Source organism: Botrytis fragariae, assembly GCF_013461495.1.
Source record: "Botrytis fragariae strain BVB16 chromosome Unknown tig00000075, whole genome shotgun sequence".
Lineage (NCBI taxonomy): Eukaryota > Fungi > Ascomycota > Leotiomycetes > Helotiales > Sclerotiniaceae > Botrytis > Botrytis fragariae.
Window position 1 is genome coordinate 856,007 of NW_023500995.1, and position 21,651 is coordinate 877,657.

The 21,651-nt window shown below is 42.5% G+C and overlaps 6 protein-coding genes across 6 annotated transcripts; 3 read left to right on the forward strand and 3 right to left on the reverse strand.

Moving 5' to 3' along the window:
- Positions 1 to 1,905: 1,905 nt before the first annotated feature.
- Bfra_005751 (putative xanthine dehydrogenase protein) lies at positions 1,906 to 6,406 on the reverse strand (the record flags this gene model as incomplete). Its single annotated transcript, XM_037336128.1, has 4 exons — positions 1,906 to 3,655; positions 3,709 to 5,922; positions 5,981 to 6,074; positions 6,124 to 6,406. The coding sequence occupies 4 exons, from the start codon at positions 6,404 to 6,406 to the stop codon at positions 1,906 to 1,908; spliced, it is 4,341 nt and encodes a 1,446-aa protein (XP_037191338.1).
- A 1,805-nt stretch (positions 6,407 to 8,211) lies between these two features.
- On the reverse strand, positions 8,212 to 10,313 carry Bfra_005752 (putative phenol 2-monooxygenase protein; the record flags this gene model as incomplete). The annotated part of the gene is made up of 5 exons (XM_037336129.1): positions 8,212 to 9,183; positions 9,236 to 9,318; positions 9,369 to 9,947; positions 9,995 to 10,188; positions 10,240 to 10,313. 5 exons carry the CDS (start codon positions 10,311 to 10,313, stop codon positions 8,212 to 8,214), a joined length of 1,902 nt encoding a protein of 633 aa, XP_037191339.1.
- Positions 10,314 to 10,947: 634 nt separating this feature from the next.
- On the forward strand, positions 10,948 to 12,969 carry Bfra_005753 (putative salicylate hydroxylase protein; the record flags this gene model as incomplete). Its single annotated transcript, XM_037336130.1, has 7 exons — positions 10,948 to 11,007; positions 11,069 to 11,173; positions 11,262 to 11,826; positions 11,893 to 12,025; positions 12,090 to 12,236; positions 12,474 to 12,798; positions 12,868 to 12,969. The coding sequence occupies 7 exons, from the start codon at positions 10,948 to 10,950 to the stop codon at positions 12,967 to 12,969; spliced, it is 1,437 nt and encodes a 478-aa protein (XP_037191340.1).
- Positions 12,970 to 13,910: 941 nt separating this feature from the next.
- On the reverse strand, positions 13,911 to 15,607 carry Bfra_005754 (putative phosphatidate cytidylyltransferase protein; the record flags this gene model as incomplete). Its single annotated transcript, XM_037336131.1, has 5 exons — positions 13,911 to 14,079; positions 14,128 to 14,574; positions 14,625 to 14,971; positions 15,021 to 15,390; positions 15,449 to 15,607. 5 exons carry the CDS (start codon positions 15,605 to 15,607, stop codon positions 14,041 to 14,043), a joined length of 1,362 nt encoding a protein of 453 aa, XP_037191341.1. The 3' UTR covers positions 13,911 to 14,040.
- A 767-nt stretch (positions 15,608 to 16,374) lies between these two features.
- Bfra_005755 (putative dna repair protein rad26 protein) lies at positions 16,375 to 18,668 on the forward strand (the record flags this gene model as incomplete). The annotated part of the gene is made up of 3 exons (XM_037336132.1): positions 16,375 to 16,842; positions 16,897 to 18,356; positions 18,404 to 18,668. 3 exons carry the CDS (start codon positions 16,375 to 16,377, stop codon positions 18,666 to 18,668), a joined length of 2,193 nt encoding a protein of 730 aa, XP_037191342.1.
- Positions 18,669 to 19,909: 1,241 nt separating this feature from the next.
- Bfra_005756 (putative integral membrane protein) lies at positions 19,910 to 21,416 on the forward strand (the record flags this gene model as incomplete). Its single annotated transcript, XM_037336133.1, has 7 exons — positions 19,910 to 20,132; positions 20,191 to 20,210; positions 20,270 to 20,306; positions 20,355 to 20,434; positions 20,502 to 20,884; positions 20,947 to 21,042; positions 21,104 to 21,416. 7 exons carry the CDS (start codon positions 19,910 to 19,912, stop codon positions 21,414 to 21,416), a joined length of 1,152 nt encoding a protein of 383 aa, XP_037191343.1.
- Positions 21,417 to 21,651: the final 235 nt, after the last annotated feature.

The following is a 21,651-nucleotide window of genomic DNA, read 5'->3' on the forward strand; positions in this document are numbered from 1 at the left end:
AGAATCGTTGATATATATACTTCTATACCCCTTGTCCCATCTCGGATTCCCCAACTATCCTTCTCCAATTATTGTCTGGCTGAAATCTTGATTCTGGAATATAAAATAAGTATATCTTCTTGATCTGTTTCAATATTACACCTTTGGATCTGATGAACGTATTGGATTAATGAAAGAAATCTGTGTGTCTACTTGGTTGTATAAAGATGGAAAGAATGGATCGACGAGTTTTGAGCTTGGGAGAGAGCTGAGCGCAACAGAAATTCGGATTCTGTTTGCTGTCGCTATTTTTATCGCCGTTTTCGTTCTCTCCGACAGTTTTTCATTTAGAACTCTTTCACTGTTGATGAGAAGTCTGATCACTCGGAAATAGACTGATTGATAATATTCATATTCATTCTTCCATCTGAATCACCCTGAATCTGATACCTTTAGTTTAGTATATTTGATATCTATAACCCATCCACTTAGACGCACGATCAATCCTTACCTCGTATGTAAATAGATCATAGTTCATGTTCACAAAGACCATTTACCGGTTTGGCATGTGCTCACTTCACAAGTCGCATCATTATGAGATTCAAGACCGAACCTTCTCCTCGTTTAATCCAGGTATCCCTATCAAAGTATCCCAGTATTCTATGCATATGTGCGCATTCACGTCAAACTCCCAAGTGTCCCGAACTGATGCACAAGTATAATACCTCCTGAACCTCTCCTTTTAATAACCTTTCCTTTCCTCGTAGAAACATATCATACAATTTTCTGAAATCTTAGGATCTGAGGGGACATCGGCGAGGTCATTTGAGGCCCAAAAACTAAACCCCTGGTCCATAAGATCTTAGCGATAGCAGATGAACAAATTTTCTTACTAATTTGCTATCAAGTGAAAGCTAGCGTTGTCATTTCAAAGCCATTTCATCCTCACTGCTTTAAGATGATTCACATAGATATAACTTACACAGAACCGTTGATCTTGGAACCTGTCTAGAGATATCGAGTGAAAGATCTCAACATGAAGTAATCTTCCACTGTCCCACATTTCATATTTCCGCCTTGGCTTCTTTCGTTTTGTGTTCTGATCTTATAATCTGAAGGACAACTTGACTTTTGGAAGCGATATATAGTAGAGTTTTGGATTTCAACTCGAATTTGAAGTGAGGAAATCAGGGCGAATGTATGTATAGTGAATATGAAGACCTCTGACCTCCCCACTACTACCTACCGGATTTGATAGATCTTAGAAGTATTGGACGATCTTCAATGGGGTCTTGTACCGAGTGACTATATAAAGCACATACCATTCAATTCTTATACCGGTAGTATCATAATATTCGAGTAGACACACTGAATTCAAGCAGATGTACAAAGTACGGAGTAGGATTCGATTTTCTTTTGTATCCAGAACCACAAGTAAATCCTGTCTCTTCTTCTTCTCAAAATATGTGTGTAAGTGTGAGGAACAAGTGGTGATAAAAAGGATGTTCGGGGTATTGTTGACACTGAGTATTTTGATAGCTAGCAATGAGAGCGAAAGTAGTCGGAATGAGCGATGATAATGGTGAATGGGAACTCAAAAAGGCCATAGGCGACAATTGAAAAGTAGCCATGCAATTGGATACATCGATATTGCTTGAACTTAGTCGGTATTTAGAACTGACTTGATCGGAAAATGAAGTTGAGACCTTACAAATTTTTGCCGTAAGGGAGTAAGACTATGTGATTGAAAGGATAAAGTGTCACAAGCTCGACTCTTATAGAAAGCGGTTGACGAACAGTCGGTAAAAGATAGTGAATTATGATATCAAAAAAATTCACATTTTGTATTTCCTACATCTTCGATCTGATAAATGCATATACTGTTTCCTTCATTCTTCCCTTTTTTTTTCACAATGAATACCAAAATCAAGCAACAGTGACGAAAAAGTTACTCTGCCCCTCCATTCTCTCCACCTTCCCCATCTCACTAATCTCATCACCAACCGCCATCCTCAATTTCTCCACCGTAGCCGGACTATCCAAATTCCATACTCGTTTTACCTCTTCCGAATTCATTCCCAATCCATTATTCTCTCTCGCACTCCCCACAGCCATTCTCAACGCAAAGAATACCCCCGCTCCCAAAAACAAGGGTGGTTCACCCACCCCTTTACTACTCTGTACACTTTTCAACCCCTGCCACATTTTTTCTTTTCCCTCCTCATCTTTAAGGAAGGAAACATTGAAAATCTGTGGAATATCCGCAAACCCAGGTATCTTATAAGTACCCGGACCTTTCGTAAACAACTGTCCCTCCTTCGTCCAAAGACTTTCCTCCATAGTATACAAGCCCAATCCTTGTACATAAGCTCCCTCAATCTGACCATAATCAATTGCCGGATTAATGGATCTCCCAATATCCATCAAAATATCTGTCCTTAAAACTGTATGGTGACCCGTGAGTATATCGAGTTCAACCTCCGTGGCAGCTACCCCTTGAGTAAAATAGTAGTACATATCCTTGACCTTTTCTTTATCATAGACTCCCCATTCATATCCAATCCGTGGCATCTTCCAAAACCCGCTCGCACTTAGATGAACTCGGTCTCTATATGCCGCATGTGCTAAATCTTTCATATTCGTGTCCTTTCCCAGCTTTTCTCTATACGGCGCTAAGCGTTCATTTAACTGTTTGCAAGCATCCATAATTGCCATACCATTCAAATCACTTCCCGAACTCGCAGCAGTAGGACTTGCATTTGCAGTCTGGTAACTCGAAGTATCTTGTGTGAAGACTGATGATACTGGAACACCCAATTCTTGTGCGCATATTTGAGTCATTTTAGTGTATAGCCCCTGACCCATTTCTGTACCTCCGTGGTTAAGGAGAACCGAACCATCGGCATATATTTTCAAGGACGCGGACGCTTGGTTTAGATGAAGGGCTGTAGCAAAAGAAAGACCGAATTTGGTTGGAAGAAGTGATATACCTCGCTTACGGTACTTATGTTCTTTGTTGTATTTCTCAATTTCAAGGAGACGTTGGGGGTACTGTGTTTCGTGCTTGATTTTTTCTAAAAGACGTGGGACATTCCAGTCTTGATCAATGGTCTGGAGGAACGGTGTATGATCTCCTTCTTTATAGAGATTCATAAGTCGAAGTTCATCGATGGGGATGCTTAGTCCTTCGGAAATAGCAGTCATGTATGTTTCGGCGAAAAACATAGCTTGCGGCCCCCCAAAACCTCGAAATGCTGTGTTACTATGTGTATTCGTTTTGCACACGTACCCCCGTAACAATACGTGAGGGATTTCGTAACAATTTTCAAAGTGCGTCAAACATCGTCCCATCACTGCAGCCGACATATCTTGTGAAAATCCAGCATTGTTGTATATATCCGCTTCAAGTGCAACTAGCTTTCCATTGGATTGGACACCAACCTTCCAACGAGCTTGTATAGGATGGCGTTGTCCACTTGTCATCATATCTTCGTCGCGATTTAACATGCATCGAACGGGTCGTTTGGTCTTCTTAGCTGCAACAGCCAGGAGACAAGCAAGTTGAACGCTACGGGATTCTTTGCCACCAAAAGCTCCTCCCATACGTTTCACTCGAGCATTGACACGAGAGCTGGGTACGCCAGTTACTTGAGCTACGAATTCTTGGGTTTCCATGCTATGAGAATTCTTAGATATTGTTTGAGCTGGAGAACACTTGACTTGACTTACCTATTCTGCGTTGAAGACCACACTTCATATGTTCCATCTTCCTTATTCGGAATCACCATTGCGGCGTTGGTTTCAAGGTAGAAATGTTCTTGGCCGCCTATCCTGGTAGTGCCTTCGAATATCTTGTCGCACGATGCCCAGATTTCGTTCATTTTGTCCTCGATCGCAACTCCTTTCTTCAACATCTTTCCATAAGGAAAATAACTATTCGCCTTAATTGCTTCATCAATAGTCAATATGACAGGAAGATCTTCGTACTCAATTCGAACGGCTCTAGCAGCAGCCTGTGCTTGTAGAGCGGTTTCTGCGAAAACCAAACCTATAGGCTGACCATGAGAAAACACTTTCCCGTCAGCAAATAACGGTTCATCTTTTACAATTGATCCCCATAGATTCAGATCTATTGGAATATCGTTAATATCGACGTAGCCTAGAGCAAGCCCTGATTCAATCGCAGGCGCCCAATCTACCTCCAATAATTTTGCATGCGCACGACTAGATAAAACCATAGCACCGAATAATTCTCGATGCTGTCTAGGCATATCGTCTATGTATTCTGCTTCTCCTGTTGTCTGTTTGAGGGCCGATAGATGTGGTATTTGTTTCCCTACAACACGTTGCTCATACGGGTTATAATTATCTCTAGTGCCCGAGGAAATCTCTCGATGTATTTCGTTGATAAGATCAGGATCCACCTTTCCCAATCCAAAGTCCGAAACAACTTCATGCCAGAATCTGAAGAATAGGGATATAGCCAATGTTCGACGATATGATGCCATTCCACCAGGAACGTCGTATTTCAGATCGAATTCTTCGGCTAAACTCTTCATCGATTCATTGAGAGTGGTGGAACTGTACCATGTTTTGCCAATCAAGCACTTCATAGTTTGGAGGGCCATAATAGTTGTTGGTGCCATTCCGCCATAGACTAATGATACTTCTGAGACGATATCATCCTTGTCGAGTCGCACACGAAAGGCAGCCGTCACAATTGCAATATCATCATCTTTCCTCTTGGCTTGCTTATACGCTTTGGTGATTTCTTTCTCGTTCGGTGGTGGCAAGGGAACTCGAACATCAACTATCACCGCATCGACTGGAAGCTTTGTCGTACGATATGATACGAAGAAGTCGGACATAGGTAAATCTTTAATCCCTTGAGACTTGCTTTGAATTGTCAAGACAGCACCTGCTGCCATAAGCACAGGATTGATGTCAGAAATGGGAGAAGCAGTAACAATATTTCCTGCAAAAGAAGCAACATTGCGAATTTGTCTTCCAGCGAAGTAACGGAGTTGCTTTCTTACTGCCTCGAAAACCGAACCTCTTTCACCAAGTCGTCGAGAGAGCTTTCGGCAAGTATCCTCTACATCAGTCAGAGAAGCATTGGCACCGAAGACAATTTCTGAACATGATTGAAGGCGCTCATCATCATCTGGAACATTGATATTTCGAAGCTCCTCAACATCCGAAACATAAATTGAGACTGGGAATGAAGAGTATTTGAATCGGACTTCGACCTGAGTTTCGCTAGCTCCGCATACAAGCTTAGCTGTGGGGTATGATTCTTTTATTAGAAGAAGTTGTTGAAGCGTTGTTGGTAAGAGCCAGGCATTTGTGTCATTTCCATAATACAACGGCTTTTTGGTAAAGTTATGGAGAGCTGGTGGAAATATAAGTTCAGTCTGAGCACGGTAAGGAATAAACGAATGTTGAATATCTTTCGGATCAGACAGACTCGCGGTATCAGGAGCCATAGTTTTGTCAGGGTTCGAGCTCGCTGAACTTTGAGAAGAACGGGTGGGGCTCTCCTCTGAAGAGTCTCCTGGAGAACTAGTACGAGATCCGCATGAACCACTGTTTGGTGAATCTTTACAGCACCCACCAATTCTCCCACAAGAAACACTGTTTCCTGCATCGACAGGATTAAGGTACGAATGTAATGGAACATTAGGAAAATTTGCTTCGGATGTACCCTCATCAACAGTATCTGACTTAGGAATGGACAGTTTTCCTTTGAGGTCATCAGTGATGAAGGTTCTCGCAGCCTGTAAAATAGGTTTATATCCGGTACATCTGCAAAGATTACCATCTAGATGACCTTCCAGCTCCACATCATTTGCAGATAGTTGAAATGACTTTGACAGAGGATCGTAGGAGTTTCTGATCAAGGCATACAATGACATGACAATACCAGGAGTACAAAAGCCACATCTAGAAGATTACAATTAGTTTAGTTCACAGATTATACTGTGGTAGTAAAGTATCTTACTGCGACCCGTGCAATTTCGCTATGCGTTCTTGCAATGGGTGAGGATTTTCTGTGCTTCCAATGCCTTCGATAGTGATAACATGCTTCCCAACGACTTTAATTCATTAACTTTGGAAGATCGATGTATATTTATGAATAATTACCTCCTATTAAAGGGAATAGACAAGCGTTCACGGCAACGTGCTTTATCTTTTGATTTTCGGAAGACTTATTAAAAGTTTGAAGCACAACTGTACACGCTCCGCATCCTCCTTCGCCACATCCAAGCTTTGTACCCTTGAGATCATCCTGGGACCTGATGAAATCTAAAAGTGTCCATTGAGGATTTGGGTTATGAAGATTTATTCTTGTTCCGTTTAGATAGAATTCCAGTGTAGAATCTTGGAAAATAGATTGAATTTCCGATTTCAGCGGTAGGATTCCCATAGTTGATGAACGTACAAAGTCGAGTGCAACGACGAGCCAGAAGACTGAGGGAATTTTGTTTGGATAGCCATATTGATCGAGTGGCTTGATACCAAGTTAAGCATTGCACAGCTGATAAATTCGGATTGGCTACTCAAGTTGTTGAGCAACGAGGATGGATGATCATGTCTTCAAAATGGATGGTGTTGTGTATGCAGGGCGTCGTATTGGTGGTAGTAAGATTACTGGGCAGAGAACGATAAGCTTAGTGCCAATCCGATAGGCTATCACGTAAGCTACACGCTCCCCTGTCAGAAGAAGAAAAACCATATCAGCACGACAAACCACTCCACAGTCCACTCCATATCGTATCCAACCACAAACGATCATTTTATCATCAATTCGCATTCGTGAATGCAGGACCGCGATAGCTTGAATATGCACTGACTCGAATGTCAAATAGTTTCTTTGGACATGTTACTGATAGTGGGCTGGTCTATTCTACATAGAAAAAGAGTCTGGATGTCTTGGGAAAGCTATGAGGGCCAAGTCAACACTCATCATGTCGTGTGCGACGTATATTGGAGGTGTTGTTTTACTACCTGAAAACTGCCAGAAGGCATTGGTGCATCCAGAAAGTATATAACCCCGAAGCTAGATGCACATACCACAAGATGGCAAACTACAAGAAGAGTAATCTTTATATCCTAGCGGCGAAGTTGCATAGTTTCTCGCAGCACGGGTGCTAGGTGTAAGTTCCATAATAATGGCCATTTTCGAGACCAATGCTTTGGATTGCTTTATTGCAGTCCGATATCACCGTTCAAGGAGGGGTCGAGTGCCCACAATTTGGATGGAAAAGGAAGGAACATGCTGGGTGCTTGCCTTTCAGATGGGAGGCACCTTATCAATCTAAAAGTTCTCCACAGCCCGTCATAGTCCTTGTACTGCACTATCTTTCATTTGTCTTTGACACTTTACTTTTCCTTCTAAGTGCAGCCCACATCACAAGTCGTTTGGCAGGCTCCATGAGGTCTACGTATTTCAAGAGTTATCGCGTGTTGTCTCCACATTTTCTTTTTGAAGCATGGACTTAAGCACAAGAGAACTTTGATGCCTTGAATATTGTAAGATAATTTAACACAAGGTACATGGCATTTGTAGTGCATTTGGCAACGACTGTCAATGAAATGCCACGATTACGCTGTTTCGACGCCCTAACGGAGCTGATTCCGTCAAGCCGAAGAATTCTGGTTGATCGGCTTTTGTTTCTCAGTCGAGGAATATCACTGGGGTCGGGCAGGGGCATACTTTTGTTCTGCACATAAAAAGTGTTCAACTTTGATATCGAGGAGTTGTCCGCGGTATCCTCCTACCATGTTCTTCTCCTGAAGGAGTGAGCCACTCAACCAATAGTCATCCATCTTTATTCGCTGTATAGAAAGTATAGAAATGTATAAAAACACAGAAAATATACAATAGCGAGACGTCTCTGGTGGTCATGAGAGGTTGATCAATCATTTATTCTGCGCTCTCATACTGCACATAAGCCCAGAAACATAGTCCTGCAGAGTTAGTTACTTGTGCCGTAAAAAAATGGTATGAGGGACATCTTCACGGTCCAATCACGTACCTACAGATATACACTGGGGTAAGTGTTCTGTTACTTAAGGTGTATTCAACTCTATTCATTCTTTAGGTAGCAGCTTCGTTTATTGCTTAGACGTTTTTGGTTGAGTTTAGATCGTCAATATTTGAGACTCATTTAAGATATTCTATTGCTTCATTCCCGCATGGGAAACGTTTCTTATTTTAAATCAGTAGCCTCACAATTGGGTTTTCAGGAATTCACTATAGTAGTCCTCCAACCACTTTGCGACCTCGACACCAACATCTTCACTTCCGTTACTAGACATACAAAACATTTTAAGAGAACCAACGTATCCATCGGGTCTGACATTTAACACAACGATCTCATCATCTTTGACGTCGCCGACCCATTTTTTCGTATAGCTGTCTTTGTATAAGTAAGAATCTCCAGCGTCTTGAGGAATATCGTCCAAATAGATTGTCCAGCTGCTTTCTTGCAAGCTTATTGGTAAATCTGCGATCTCGAACTTTTCTCTATCCATCTCCGTCACCAATGCGTACGTGAACAGCCTACTTACACCTATATACCTGATTGGTTGAACATATTCATCCACTTCAGTCTCTCTTTGTATAAAAGAATTTGCGGCAACAGAAGTGCGGTCGAGGGCTTGTGTAAGATTAGAAAATCTTTGGAGAATATAACCCAGACAATCAGACCATCGATGAACGTCTGATACGAAGAAAAAGATGCGGAATTGCCCAAGCAGAGGAATATCAAGCTGTAAATCGACAGGGTTTGCATCAACATATCTGGTCACCCTAGCGGGTGGGAGCAGCGCACCAGGTCGCAATACACCACCACTTCTTTCGCCGCTCAATCTTATTTTAGATCCTTTGGGTTGTATTTCATCAGCTTCTGCGTTCAAAATATTCCTGCCATATTCTGCAAGTCCAGAAATAAATCTAATGTTTTGGGCAAAGTTCTCGGCAAGCGCTACTGGGTCTCCAGCAGAGTAAGCATTGGCATGTTCGAAATCGAACGCGAGGAGATCTCGAGCAACAGCCTGTCGTTCTTGTGTATATGTTTCCAAAAGACAGGGGAGTGCAACAGATTTGATGGTAAGGGCCAATTTCCATGAAAGATTGAATGAGTCGTGCATCGATACATTCATACCCTGCGCGGCTTTTGGGGAGTGGTTGTGTGCAGCCTGTTCTGTTATTAGATTCGGATGGAATTCAAGATAGTGCATGGCCACTTACATCTCCAACAATGAAAACGCGCTGTGTATTATCTGAGAAGCGTTTGGCTGCTCGCTGTCCAAACTTATATACAGCAAACCATTCTATAAGGTCAGTAATATTTACAGTCATTAGGGAAAGAAAGCTCTCTTACCGATGCGCTTCCACGTCAGTTTATATGGACTGAAAATCTCCTCGGCTCTCTTCATCACAAAATCTTGAATAACTTCTTTGGAGTCCTCCTCTGCTGTGTCCTGCAACTCAATATAGAGTCTCGTCATATTTCGCTCTCTTGGAATGGAAAGAATTGCTCCTTTCTCCGATTGAACTATAGTCTTACTCCATAAGTCCGGAAATTTCGTTTCGATTACTGCATCCAAGATGCCCCACACACTCCCACTCTGATCTCCTTCCATATCTGCACCATCAATGCATTTTCTTACATTCGAATGCGCTCCATCGCATCCTACAAGATATTTTGTTTTCAAAAGCTTATCTTCACCTGTCTGGACATCTTTGTACTTTACGACTATATCCTCACTTTCAGAGGTCGGCTGTACGAGTTCAACGAAAGAAGAATTTCTTTGTACCTCGACTCCCCGGGCTCTCAGATCCTGGATAAATATATCTTCAATCATTCCTTGGTGAATGAGTAAAAGATTCGGATCCAACAAATCGACTATATCTTTTGGGTAATGAATTTCTCTGGCCGTACGATGAAGCTTTTCATCCGCTGTGGATTTCTGCCCAATGTTAATTTTCCGTTGCGAAATCAGTGACTTAACTGTGAAGTACTTGCCCAGTAACAGATATCGTACACCTTGACACCTCTATCAAGTAAAGAATCCGCAAGACCGAGTTGTTTGAGTGTCTCAATGGTTTTAGGTTGCAGGCCATCGGCTCGACCGGTTGCAGTTGAAGAAGGTCTGTCATCGAGAATAGCGACCTGGATTCCGTAGCGTGCAAGAGTGCAACTTTTTTGTGTCAGTGAGGTGTAAATAGGGGAATGTAACGGACTCACTCACGCTAGCATGAGACCTGCTGGGCCTGCTCCGATAACAGTCACCTGATTTGCAATATCCACAGTAGCATCGCCCATATTGAGATCCTATTCAGAAGTAATTTTTACAATATGCAAACCAGTAATTCGATTAAATCGGGATCCCTTCATTAGCTATAGGTTCCAAGAGGCATAGCAAACGACGGCGCAAATGTAGTACATCAAAACCAAATCCTTGTCAAGTTCCCCAGCTAGGAAAATTGCCTAATCTAGCGCCGAGTACATTATTACCTATCAATTTTGCAAGAGTCAAACTTCGGCATTGTGCATCATGTAATGCCAACACATGGTATTTCCGGTGTTCTTGCCCAATCAAGAGAGGTCCTGCGCGTGTGAGGGGCAACGCCACTAGTGAGCTGGGCGCTGTGGCGATCAGATAGGCGGGGTATAGATGCCCTGATCATTGGTGAGCTTGTGCTACGATGTAACTCATCGGTGAATTTATCGTGCATATCGTAATGATACTGAAGAAGTCCTTGAGACGTTATCGGGAAGCTTATCTTTTTTGGAATTTCCAGCTACTTGATTATGGAATTCCGTTGAGGATTTTCGAGCATCAGTCCTTCGATATCAGACAATATATATGATATTTCATTATTAGATACTGCTTTGGCCGATTTATTGTTATTTTGTGTACGCCACAGACTTAGTTTCATATATTTCAAGTACTATTATGTCTACCTCAAGCCCAGTGAAAGAGAAAATCTTCCGCAATGAAGAAAATAAGCTCAAGGTGACTTCAATTCTGGCTCCAATATTTTAATCTCTGCCAATAGCACTAAACATGAAGCAAGGTGATAATAGTCGGCGCTGGTCTCGGTGGTTTAGGCGCTGCAATTGCCATATCTCTTGCCGGTCATTCAGTTACCGTCCTCGAATCTGCCCATGAAATAGGAGAAGTACACTCTAATTCTCTCCGTCCCAAAATACCATTTTTTTAGCCCAAACAAACAAACAATTAACTAACTTCCAACTCGGCACTGACAGGTAGGTGCTGGCATCCAAGTTCTCCCTCCCACATCTCTCATCCTCCGTGATTGGGGATTGCTCCCTTACCTCTCTGCTCACAGTACCTCTCCAACAACAGTCAACATGATCTCGTGGAAAGGAAACTTAATTTCCTCAATGGATTTTAGAGAGAGTGCGGCACAATATCCGGGCTCCGTGTATTGGGATTTTCATCGTGCAAATCTACATAGAGGACTGTATGAACGAGCGTTGGAATTAGGAGCTAAGGTGAAAGTAGGAATGAGAGTTGTAGACGTGGAGATTCTAGAGAATGGGGCTAGAGTAATTGTTGAAAAACGCAGAAGCGAAGAGAGGGAGGAGGAAGAGGAGGGTGATTTGACCGCGGATCTAGTGGTTGGTGCGGATGGAATATTCAGTAAATTGCGAGAAGTGATGCTAGGGCGAGAAGACGAGCCACATTTGACAGGAGACTTGGCTTACAGGTTGTTATTATCTACTAAGGATATGTTAGCTGACGAAGAATTGGCGGATTTCGTAAAGAACCCGCAAGTGAACTATTGGATGGGTCCAAAAATGCACGCTGGTACACATCTTCCTCTTTTCCATCTCGGATTGCGCTGAGATACCATTGAATTGACATGTGTGCTAGTGAACTATGTTCTTCGAGGTGGTGAACTCTTCAATATGGTTCTTCTCGTTCCAGATGATATGCCGGCTGGTGCCACAACCTTGGAAGGCAATGTGGAAGAGATGCGTGCACTATTCAAAGATTGGGATCCAAGGTAATTACTCGCTTCTCCCAGGATACCGCTCTTGGTGATACTTCGTCCATTGACTTTGGCTTAGGATTCCAAAATTGCTCAGCATGTGTGAGTCCGTGTATAAATGGCGTCTTTGCACTCGTCCTGGTCTCGACAACTGGAGCCATCCCTCCGGTCATTTCACTCTTCTTGGAGATGCGGTTCATGCTACACTTCCTTATCTTGCTTCTGGGTATTTACAGCTTTTCCTGTTCTAACTCTCAGTATTTCCATGATTCCTCGAAATTCTATTGTTGCATATTTAGTCAATTTGCAATGGTCACTTGAAATATTGAGCCTCTCAGTTGAGAGACTCACCTGACCTTCACTACGAAGATTCTTCCGTGCATGATGAACTCCGAAAACTCAACCGTTGTCTCATCATCCCATCTCATTTTCTATCGCTATCAAAGACCTAACCTCTCGACAGCGCAGGAATGTCACTTGAAGACGCCGCTGTCCTCGGCGAGCTTCTCTCCCACTACCCCAATTCCTCCTCCACTGTTTCTACCACGTCGAACCTCAAATCATCCTTCCTTCGGCATACCCTACCTATCTATCAAGACCTGCGCGCACCACGTACTCAAACCGTTGTCGAGCGAGGAAATACCCAACAATACCTCTATCATCTTCCAGACGGTCCCGAGCAAATTGAACGAGATCGAAAGATGCGACAGCAAGAAGAGGGAGAGGCATTGGCATGGAGAGATAAGGGCCTTGCGCCATGGTTATTGGGATACCGGGTTTCGGATGCGGTGAGTAATTTTGATTTTGGCTTCATCTCAATTTGATTTATGGTATGAAAGACTAATAGTCTCTTCTAGGTTGAAAAACTGTGGATTCCTTTCAGAGAACGGGCCGAGGATGAAACTAAGATGGACCTTGAGGCCAAGAATGACCGAGAAGGTCGAGATGCTAGATTATAATATCAAACGCGTGTATATACATATACAACTGCCTTCATTATTCAACCCAAAGACACCCGAGACGGTATACGTGAAAGCTTCATCGATGGCTGAAGTAAAGCTACGGTGAGTATGAATAATTCTAAATATCACAATCCAGGCTAAAATTGTTAAAACTAAGGTAATTCCTTGGAAAACTCTTACTCTGTGAAAATACTAATAACGGAAATTCTTAATGCATTGAGATATCTCCTATGGTATGCGGGCGGTTTGTTCATCGTTGCTTGACTAGAGATTTCTAAATTCAGGTCTCATGGAGCCACCTCTAATCCTCTATTAAATTACTGCATATGTGGTCATGATTCCTCAGTTTCCGTCTTGTCTCTTTACCTGAAGCACTATGCTAGAGAAGTACTTTGGATGCGACTACACAGCCGCGAGGAGAACTTGACTTTGAGGCTCTACCTCATCAGGTAGCCTTCAATCGGCAACTCTTCGTCGAGCAAGGTCGTTAGAGATACCTAACGAGACTACTTCCTATTACATGACCGAGTCCTAATCATTGTATTCTGAATTTGCCCGCGAAACTTATCGGACCAATAAAATGTCCATAATTTGTTTGTATTTCTCCGATTCACTTGATCGGGAGTTCTGTTTGGAAAAATCATCACAAAGATAGGCAGACTTCACATATCAGCATTCCAGAAAATTTGTTTAAAAAGGTATCATTCTCGCTAGTAAAAAATGTAGTTCAATACACTCATTCCATCCATCCACACAAACACTTTTATAACCAACGCTATGCCTTCGGCTTACTCGTCAATTTCAACAGATTAACTACCTTCCCCATCTGATAATGACACAGGAAGAGCTAGGCCCACCATTCCTACCGAATCCCTACGACCATGAACCATCGTTCGTATACACCAAATCGAGAATCCAAAACATGGATATGTATGCACCGAGAATTAAAAGGATATTATACACGTGTAAAGATTCTCCATGCACCTTGGTAAAATATTGTTAAAACTCATCATTCGTAATGGAAGAAAGGAACTTCTATCGAAGGGAGTTCATGATTTGTGAAGCGCATTATATTTTGCTCACAACTACGTTAAGACAATCCAATACCTGTAATGTGTTAGTAAGTGTAGTGTGCTGAAGTTTGGATGGACTTACCCCCTCGGCAATGACTCCTTGGTTGTAAAGATGCTTGCTAATTCCTTTAACAAGCTCCATTTGTTCTTCTGGTGTCAAACCGTTGATCACTGTTTCGATGACACCGCCAAGTGAGACTTTGTAGATAGCAATGAAGCTGTGGAAATAGACGTAGGCGAAGAAACCCATGATAAATTGACAATCCATGCGATCAGTAATTCCACCGTGTCCAGGTATCGAGTCGCCGAAATCCTTGATTTTGAAAGTCCGTTTGAGTCCAGAAGCAAAGAATCCGCCAAATGGTGCAATGAGTGATGCAAAGGTACCAAATACAAGGATGTGACCCTGCATGGGTGCCATGGAGAAGGATTTCCAGACTGGAAACCAGATAGGAAGCTGATAGGTATGAGGCAAGAAAACTGGGTTTGGAGTGCACTCAAGACCAGTCCAAAGGTTGGCACCGAGATCCTGTCGGGTGTTAGTTGCCGTACGAGAATCTGATTGAAGAATCAACTTACATTTACTGGACAAATGAAGTATTTGTATCGCATGAGGACATTCGTCATACCGACACCGAAAATGACTGTCAGAATCCAGGCACCAACAAATCCTTCCACGGTTTTCTTGGGTGAGAGTTTGATGAGTTGTGTACGACCGAATGTGATACCACAGATGTAAGCAAATATATCATTGCAGATGACAAGAGATACTGGTAGGAAGAACCAAATCATTCCCTCGAAAACGTTGTTCATGATGAAATGGGCTTGAACCACAATTAGGTAAAGGGCCATGTGAGTCCAGGCAAATTGCGTGAACTGGAACTTGTAATGCCCCGCTTGGAGAGAAGCGACGAAAAATACAAACCCTTCACACTGTTAGCATTGCACGCTCTCTTTCCAAGATATCTTCCCTACCAATAGTATAGAGCATAAAGCTGATAAATCTGTGATGTGTCGCAAAGGGCAGCAAAACTTTATCCACCAATACAATGTGCTTAAAATAGTAAATCACACTCTCGCCATATAAGAAGTACATCGTCGTCGCCAACCAATACCAATTCAACGCCTTGGTGAAACGCAATCGACGAGCTCGGCTGGGAACGTTTGCAATCGCAATGACTTCCTTGAACGATATTATTTGTACTGCGGTGACAATCGCAATGATGTATATGTGCCCCATGAACATAGATGCAAAGAATCCTCCTATCATCACAAATGTCCATATTGATCGTGTAATAAATGTCTGTTTCTTCTTCTCGTATTCCGACGGCACAACTACATTACTCTGCGGCCCAAAGTCATTAGCCAGCGCTCCAAAATAATGCTATAGGCGCATATCTCACCTCCTGGTTTTTCTCATCGCTTGCGCCATCTGTCTTCGAGATCTTTGGAGAGCTTGGCTCCGAGGCGGCCTCGCTGATATCTGAGAAACTACTTCTGCGACCATCACTACCGGCGCGACCATTTCGATGGTTGAACTTGATTCCCCTTGGTTTTGTCATTTTTGCAGAGCTCAACGAGTACGAGTTTGCAAATTCTAAAGAGGTCTTGGCGGTGCGATTTTCCTCTTCGTCCTTTCAATTATCCGTATCGCCAAATCCCGGATGCGTCAAGAGTGTCTTCTAGTCCCACCACTCCACATTCATAAGGATAAGTTATGCTTGAAATAGAACTGCACCGAGAGCAGAATCAAATAATATGGTGATCTTCGTGAAATCAGTTGAGAATGGGGTGGTCCTGAAGTGGGTGTACTTTTTTGGGGAGTGATAGGAAGTTGTGGCTCCTCTTCGCTCCTACGTCAGCCAAAAAACCCTGGAAAATCAGAGTGTTTGCTTGTGATATTCGCGTTAATTGAAGCCTGTTTCTAGTGATGGAAAGCAAGAAAAAGATGTTCAAAAATTTCAGAATGGATTGGGAAGTGGTTTATTCTAATAATTCAAATTTTCAAAGGAGATTCACTTCATGCAAACATTTATAATACGTATCAATACTCTTGTTATTACCAGGTACTTTTATTGTTGATCTACGAGTATGGTACCGGTACCAGCAAAATAGAAAAGCAGCATTTCAAAGAAATTGCTACTGCTCCACAATTAAGTGCGCAGATGGATAATTTAGTTCCGATCTCCGAAAGGCGGTGGCAGAAAGTCGCAAGGCTGTGGCTGCATTCAAGTAATATTAATTCCAGTTAAACATTTGGATTGATAACATACCTACAAATAATTGCCACATCAATGTTTTCAGATAGTTCGATAATTATAGGGATGGAATGGCTCCTCACGAAGATGGAGAGAATAACTTCTCCGATGATGATTTTCTCAATGATATACCAGCAGATGCCCTAGACGAACTCGAGAATAATGCTATAGCATTCACCCAAGCCCAGATTAAAGCCCCTCCTTCTTCTGATTATGGGGATGAGTTTGACGACGATGATTTGGATGATGCAGTCGTCATAGATGAAGCCAGAAGTGCCCCTGCGGTTGTGCCATATATATCTCGAGACAATGTAAATCAGGCTGTTCGACACGAACAATTTCAACAGCAACTTCATGGAAATGCAGAGATTGTGGACAGGCCAAGAGATTACATTGGGCCTGCTCGTCCTCGACAACCAGATCACTTACCACAGCCATTTTCAAATACAATTTCACGAGAGAACTCGAACCTTTCTCGGCAGGCGACTCAATCAGTAACGGACGGTGACAATGAGGCACTTTTAAAACTAGTGCAGGAGGTATTTCTGGTCGCAAATTATCATCTTTGAATATGCTCACTGACTACTCTTCAGTTGCAACAGAAAAACAAAGCTCTCGAGCAAGAAACTCTATCGAAAAATGGCGAAATCTCAATTCTACGTGGGAAAATAGACAAATCAGAAAAGGAATATGAACGCACACAAGCAGCGAAAGAGAAGTTACACGCGGAACAGTTAGCAAAACTACAAAAAGATAGGGAAGCAGCTGAAATCGCTGCGAGAAATGCTACAATCGAGCGTGATTTCACGAAGCAAGATTTATTCGAAGAGACCGAAAGAGTCAAAAGGTTAAACAAAGCAAAAAATTCTAAGGATGCACAAGTTATGACCCCGAAGAAGACAGAGCCAATGCCATTCAGGGACGGGTTTGATGATGATGAGATCGAGCTCCTTTCTCCTAGCAAGATGTCCCCATCGAAATTTCAAAAACGGCAACCTGGAACGCCTTCGAGAGCAGCAAAGCGGAAACGCAAAGCTAATGACAGCCCTTCAGCTAGTGCTTTAGATTTGCTGCCTGTTCCAGATTTACTTTCGCAAGCACAGAAGACTCCATTGTTGGATGAATCAATATTAGAGAGACTTGTTCTACAGGATGACCGATCGGATTTCCTTGCGGCCATGCTAGATCACCGACCGAACCGTAATCACTTGAGGACTCTAGAAGCATTTGGCAAGCATTCTCTACCATCATCCTCAAATGAATCTTTTTCATCCCTGATTCTTGGAGAAATGCCCAGGATCGGTATGAGAAAGCCTATTTCCGAAGTACCGGCTGAATTTTGCTTGTTCCTAATACAATTATGGTCTAAGTGCATGGATGAAAGATGTTACACGCCCATTTACTTGTTTGTTGACATTCTCACCTTTGCGCTCGAGTTAAAAACGCTCTCGATTGTACCGCATATCATTGATCAACTCATTCCCCTGGTGCAGAAAACGGCTGATCTCGTCGCAATTCCTCGTTTCAAAGGCGAGCCTTGCGATCCTTATGATAAAGACATTAATGTATCCGCTTGCTTAGCTCTGACTCACCTCGCTGCACTGGGCTGCGTTCCTGAACAAGAACATATAACCAGATTTTGGAAATTGATGAGGTGGGACTTTGTTCTTCTTATGCTTAGTCAAAATCAACCCCCAGCAGATTTCGAGTGGATGTTGCGAATTCTGTCCACCGGTGTTCTGAAAGATACTTTTGGTAGCAATCCAGACGATAGTCCAAAGTTTAGAGCATCTACAAACGCTGGTCATATTATAGAACGTCTAACATACCCACTATTCGAGGTACCTTGCCTACCTATGAGTGTGGCTAAAGCTGATCCTGATGTTGTCCTCAAATTGCGTCTTCAAATTATATCCTTAATGACCGGTATGACTCGATCGCCCTATGCTGGAAATGCACTTGCTTCCCATCCAACTGCAATTGGTAGACTCATCAGTTTAATAAGCGATGAATTAGATGGCCTATATGACCATAAATCAGGTCGTGAGGATAGGTACGAGATTCTTCAGTTCTTGCGACTACATCACTAACATTCCCCAGTGCCCGTCTCATCAGTCTCGCAACTCGTCTTTTATTCCACCTGGTCACTCGGTACGAATTCGATATGCAAAAGAAGTTATCAGTCATTCGCGGCGGGTCACAAAAGTATCTTCTTTGTTTGGCTAGACTAAACTTTTCAGAGGATGACCTGGTTCTCGAGTCAGGTATTGACCCAGATATCCCTGGCTTTGCATTAGAAATGTTGGAGATGGTCGTTACCCCCGAAGAAGGGGAAGCCATACAAGAAGCTTTGTCGAATGGATAATTGTTAGTCTGGTGTATTTTTAAGGCATGTATGATGGTATTCTGGTTCGAGTTGGAAATTTCTGGTTATAATAGATTTGGGTTTAGCGAGGCGCTGTGGATTGCCTTTTCTTCGGTCTGGCACCCGTTTTTGGTGATTTTTAACTAATGCAAATACAAAAGAAAGAAGTCTTTTTGTGGAAGAATTTAAGAGTATGAATGTATACAAGCTGTGGTTTCGATCAAGGTCTAGAATCTCTTGCTCTTTACAGTTGGTTATGTATTGCTAGCAGAATTTTGTAAGTGACTCGAGAGAGAATTGGAGTTAAATTCAAGAACGGGAATCACCGCGGAGGATGTCCAATGTCATTGTTAAAAACACGTGTTATATTTACGCTAGTGCTAGTTTACACGCTAGTGAGGCTTGGTTCTATCTTGAGTGCAAGAATGCTATTCACTTTGGGGTGTTTGGATATTTGCATGTAGTGTGAGATGTGGCAAGATACTTAGCTTGGGGTTTGAAGTTATCGAGTTCTTGTGACATTTTGATGACTCGAAGTTTTGAAAGAGAGTAGATTTACTGGTGAGAAACAAAGAGCAAAGTTTTTCTTAATAGGTGGTGTCGCGAGTTGCGGCATGTATTTGTGGAGTTAGGCTCGATCCGAAAATAGACCTGCATGTGAGAAGATTGGGGTTTCTCAGTCAATCGCATCGGACTGCTGGACTTGAATTGATTTTCACAGAGTTATCTTCGCGCGTGGTATTCAAAGTTTCATTTGCTATCGATATAGAAAATATCACGGCTAGTGCCGCACATTCAAATTGTAAAAGGGGGGTATGAGGACAAAGAGGATTTTTTTCGAGCATTGTTTCTTTTTGGGAACATGTTAAGCTTTCGGTTGAGTGACATGCTTGGTCTACGTTAGTCGTTGATGTTAGGGTTATTGGGAGCGTTTGGTATGGAGATCTCCGTGAGTACATCATTTTTTGTAGGATTTGTTATAGTGAAGATATGTGATGTCGTTGTTTCAGTCACTGATCGTGGTTGACTATCGTAGTCGACCATCGTGGCGTTTGCCGTGCAATAGTCTTTGTTTGTATCTATTAGTCTTGTAGTATTATAGCGATTTGTATCTCAAGTAGAAGTATCCTCCTCTACCTAGATTTATCCATTCATATACCACGGCTAGTTCTCAGTTGCTTCAAAATAACCTTGATATATCTACTCTACCAAAAGTTTCAAATTTTTTGCCCACTATCAACATGAGTACGGCTAGCGAAATACTGAATTTACCACCCGAAGTCCTTGCAACTATTCCCGTTGGGACGCCACCCGCGGGAGTCCAGGCCCTTTCCCTAAATCCAGTCAGTAGGGGTTGGCTTCTGATCTCTGTCAGTAGTATTCTGTTCTTCATGGCGACAACATGTTTTATTATCCGTGTATATACGAGAGCGGCAATCCAACGAAAGGCGGTTCGAAGCGATTGTTAGTCATTATTCGTTTGACCCTTTCATCCCAATTTCATTAGCTGATTAGATTATAGTTATTTTACTAGCTGGTTTCGTAGGTGACACTCTGCTCATCAGCTTCATACATCAATCTAAGATTTTATTTGCCCTTAGGTTATGGCGATAATATTCTATATTGCGTCGATATTATGTACAGATCAATTTCTCCCTGAGTAGCAACCCACTAACACTTGTATAGTGGTTACTTCTGGTGGTACCACCGGCGTACACGAATGGGATAAATCACTGCTGGAGTTATTTAGTAAAAGAAACTTAGTGGCAAGTCTCATTCTGTTTTGCAAACCTCAACGCATTCATTTCTCCGAACGTATACTTATTTTATCAGCCATTCTACATCAGTGCCATTGTAGTCAACCCTGCCTTTGGCCTTGTGAAGCTCTCTATATTCGTTATGTACCTTGAAATATTTGCAGGTTTACGCTGGATGCAAATCTGCGTTTATATTGGCGCATCGTTCTCGTCCGCCTTCTACTTAGCTGTTACGATCCTCCTATTTTACCTCTCGACACCGTTTGGCAGCGAAACATTCGCGTCGAAGATATTAACGCCTCAATATGACATGTATATACTTGTAGGTATACCCACGTCTGCCATTTCATTTGGAATCGATATTTACCTTCTCGTCTTACCACTCATTGCGGTGAGCAATCTGTGCATACCGAGGAAACAGAAGATTTTTGTGATGGTAGGATTCGCTGTAGGATTGCTGTAAGTCTGAATCATCTTAAAACTATGCCGATGCTCTGGCTTTGCTAATGATGACATGACAGCGCTTGCCTTGGATCTCTCTTAAGTATCATATATCGTGTGGTTATCAACCGGAGTCAGGATGCTTCATGGAACGGTCTCACTGTCGTCCTCGTAATGTGAGCTCAATTTCTACCCGGAATTTCGCGCTGACAATTCAGAACACTGATGAAGAGACAGATTGGTAGAATTATTTTGTGGCATAATGATCGCCTGTTTTCCGTCTTTGCTCCTTTTTTTCCGCAGACACCACGAACATTTTGCCAAAACTGGTGCGGCTATATCGTCTTGGTTATGCTGTACCCGATACAGAAAGTCAAATACAACAATCAAAGATTCTCAGTATTCAAGTTATCCTTCCGAACGAACACCAGCCGGTGAAGTGAATCTCTATCCCGATCTTGACTTCTTGACAACGCCTGGAAACGTTGAACGCACTGCTTTGGAAAAGAGGATGGAGAATAGAATTGGACGAGATGCGATCGCCGTGTGATGGGGTCCCAAACGTTCGCGTATTTCTTGCTGGTAGTACTGCTGCTATGGAGTGTTAAAAATGGATAAAGGTGACATGATATATTCTTCTGTGTTGACACAGACTGCGCCGGTCAATCTATAGACTATAACAACGCAGAAGTCGCGGGAGGCAATTCTGTGGAATTTTGGGAAGCTTGGGAATTGCCCAATCTAATATTCTAGGCACTTTCAACCACCCTTCTTAGACTGCCTGG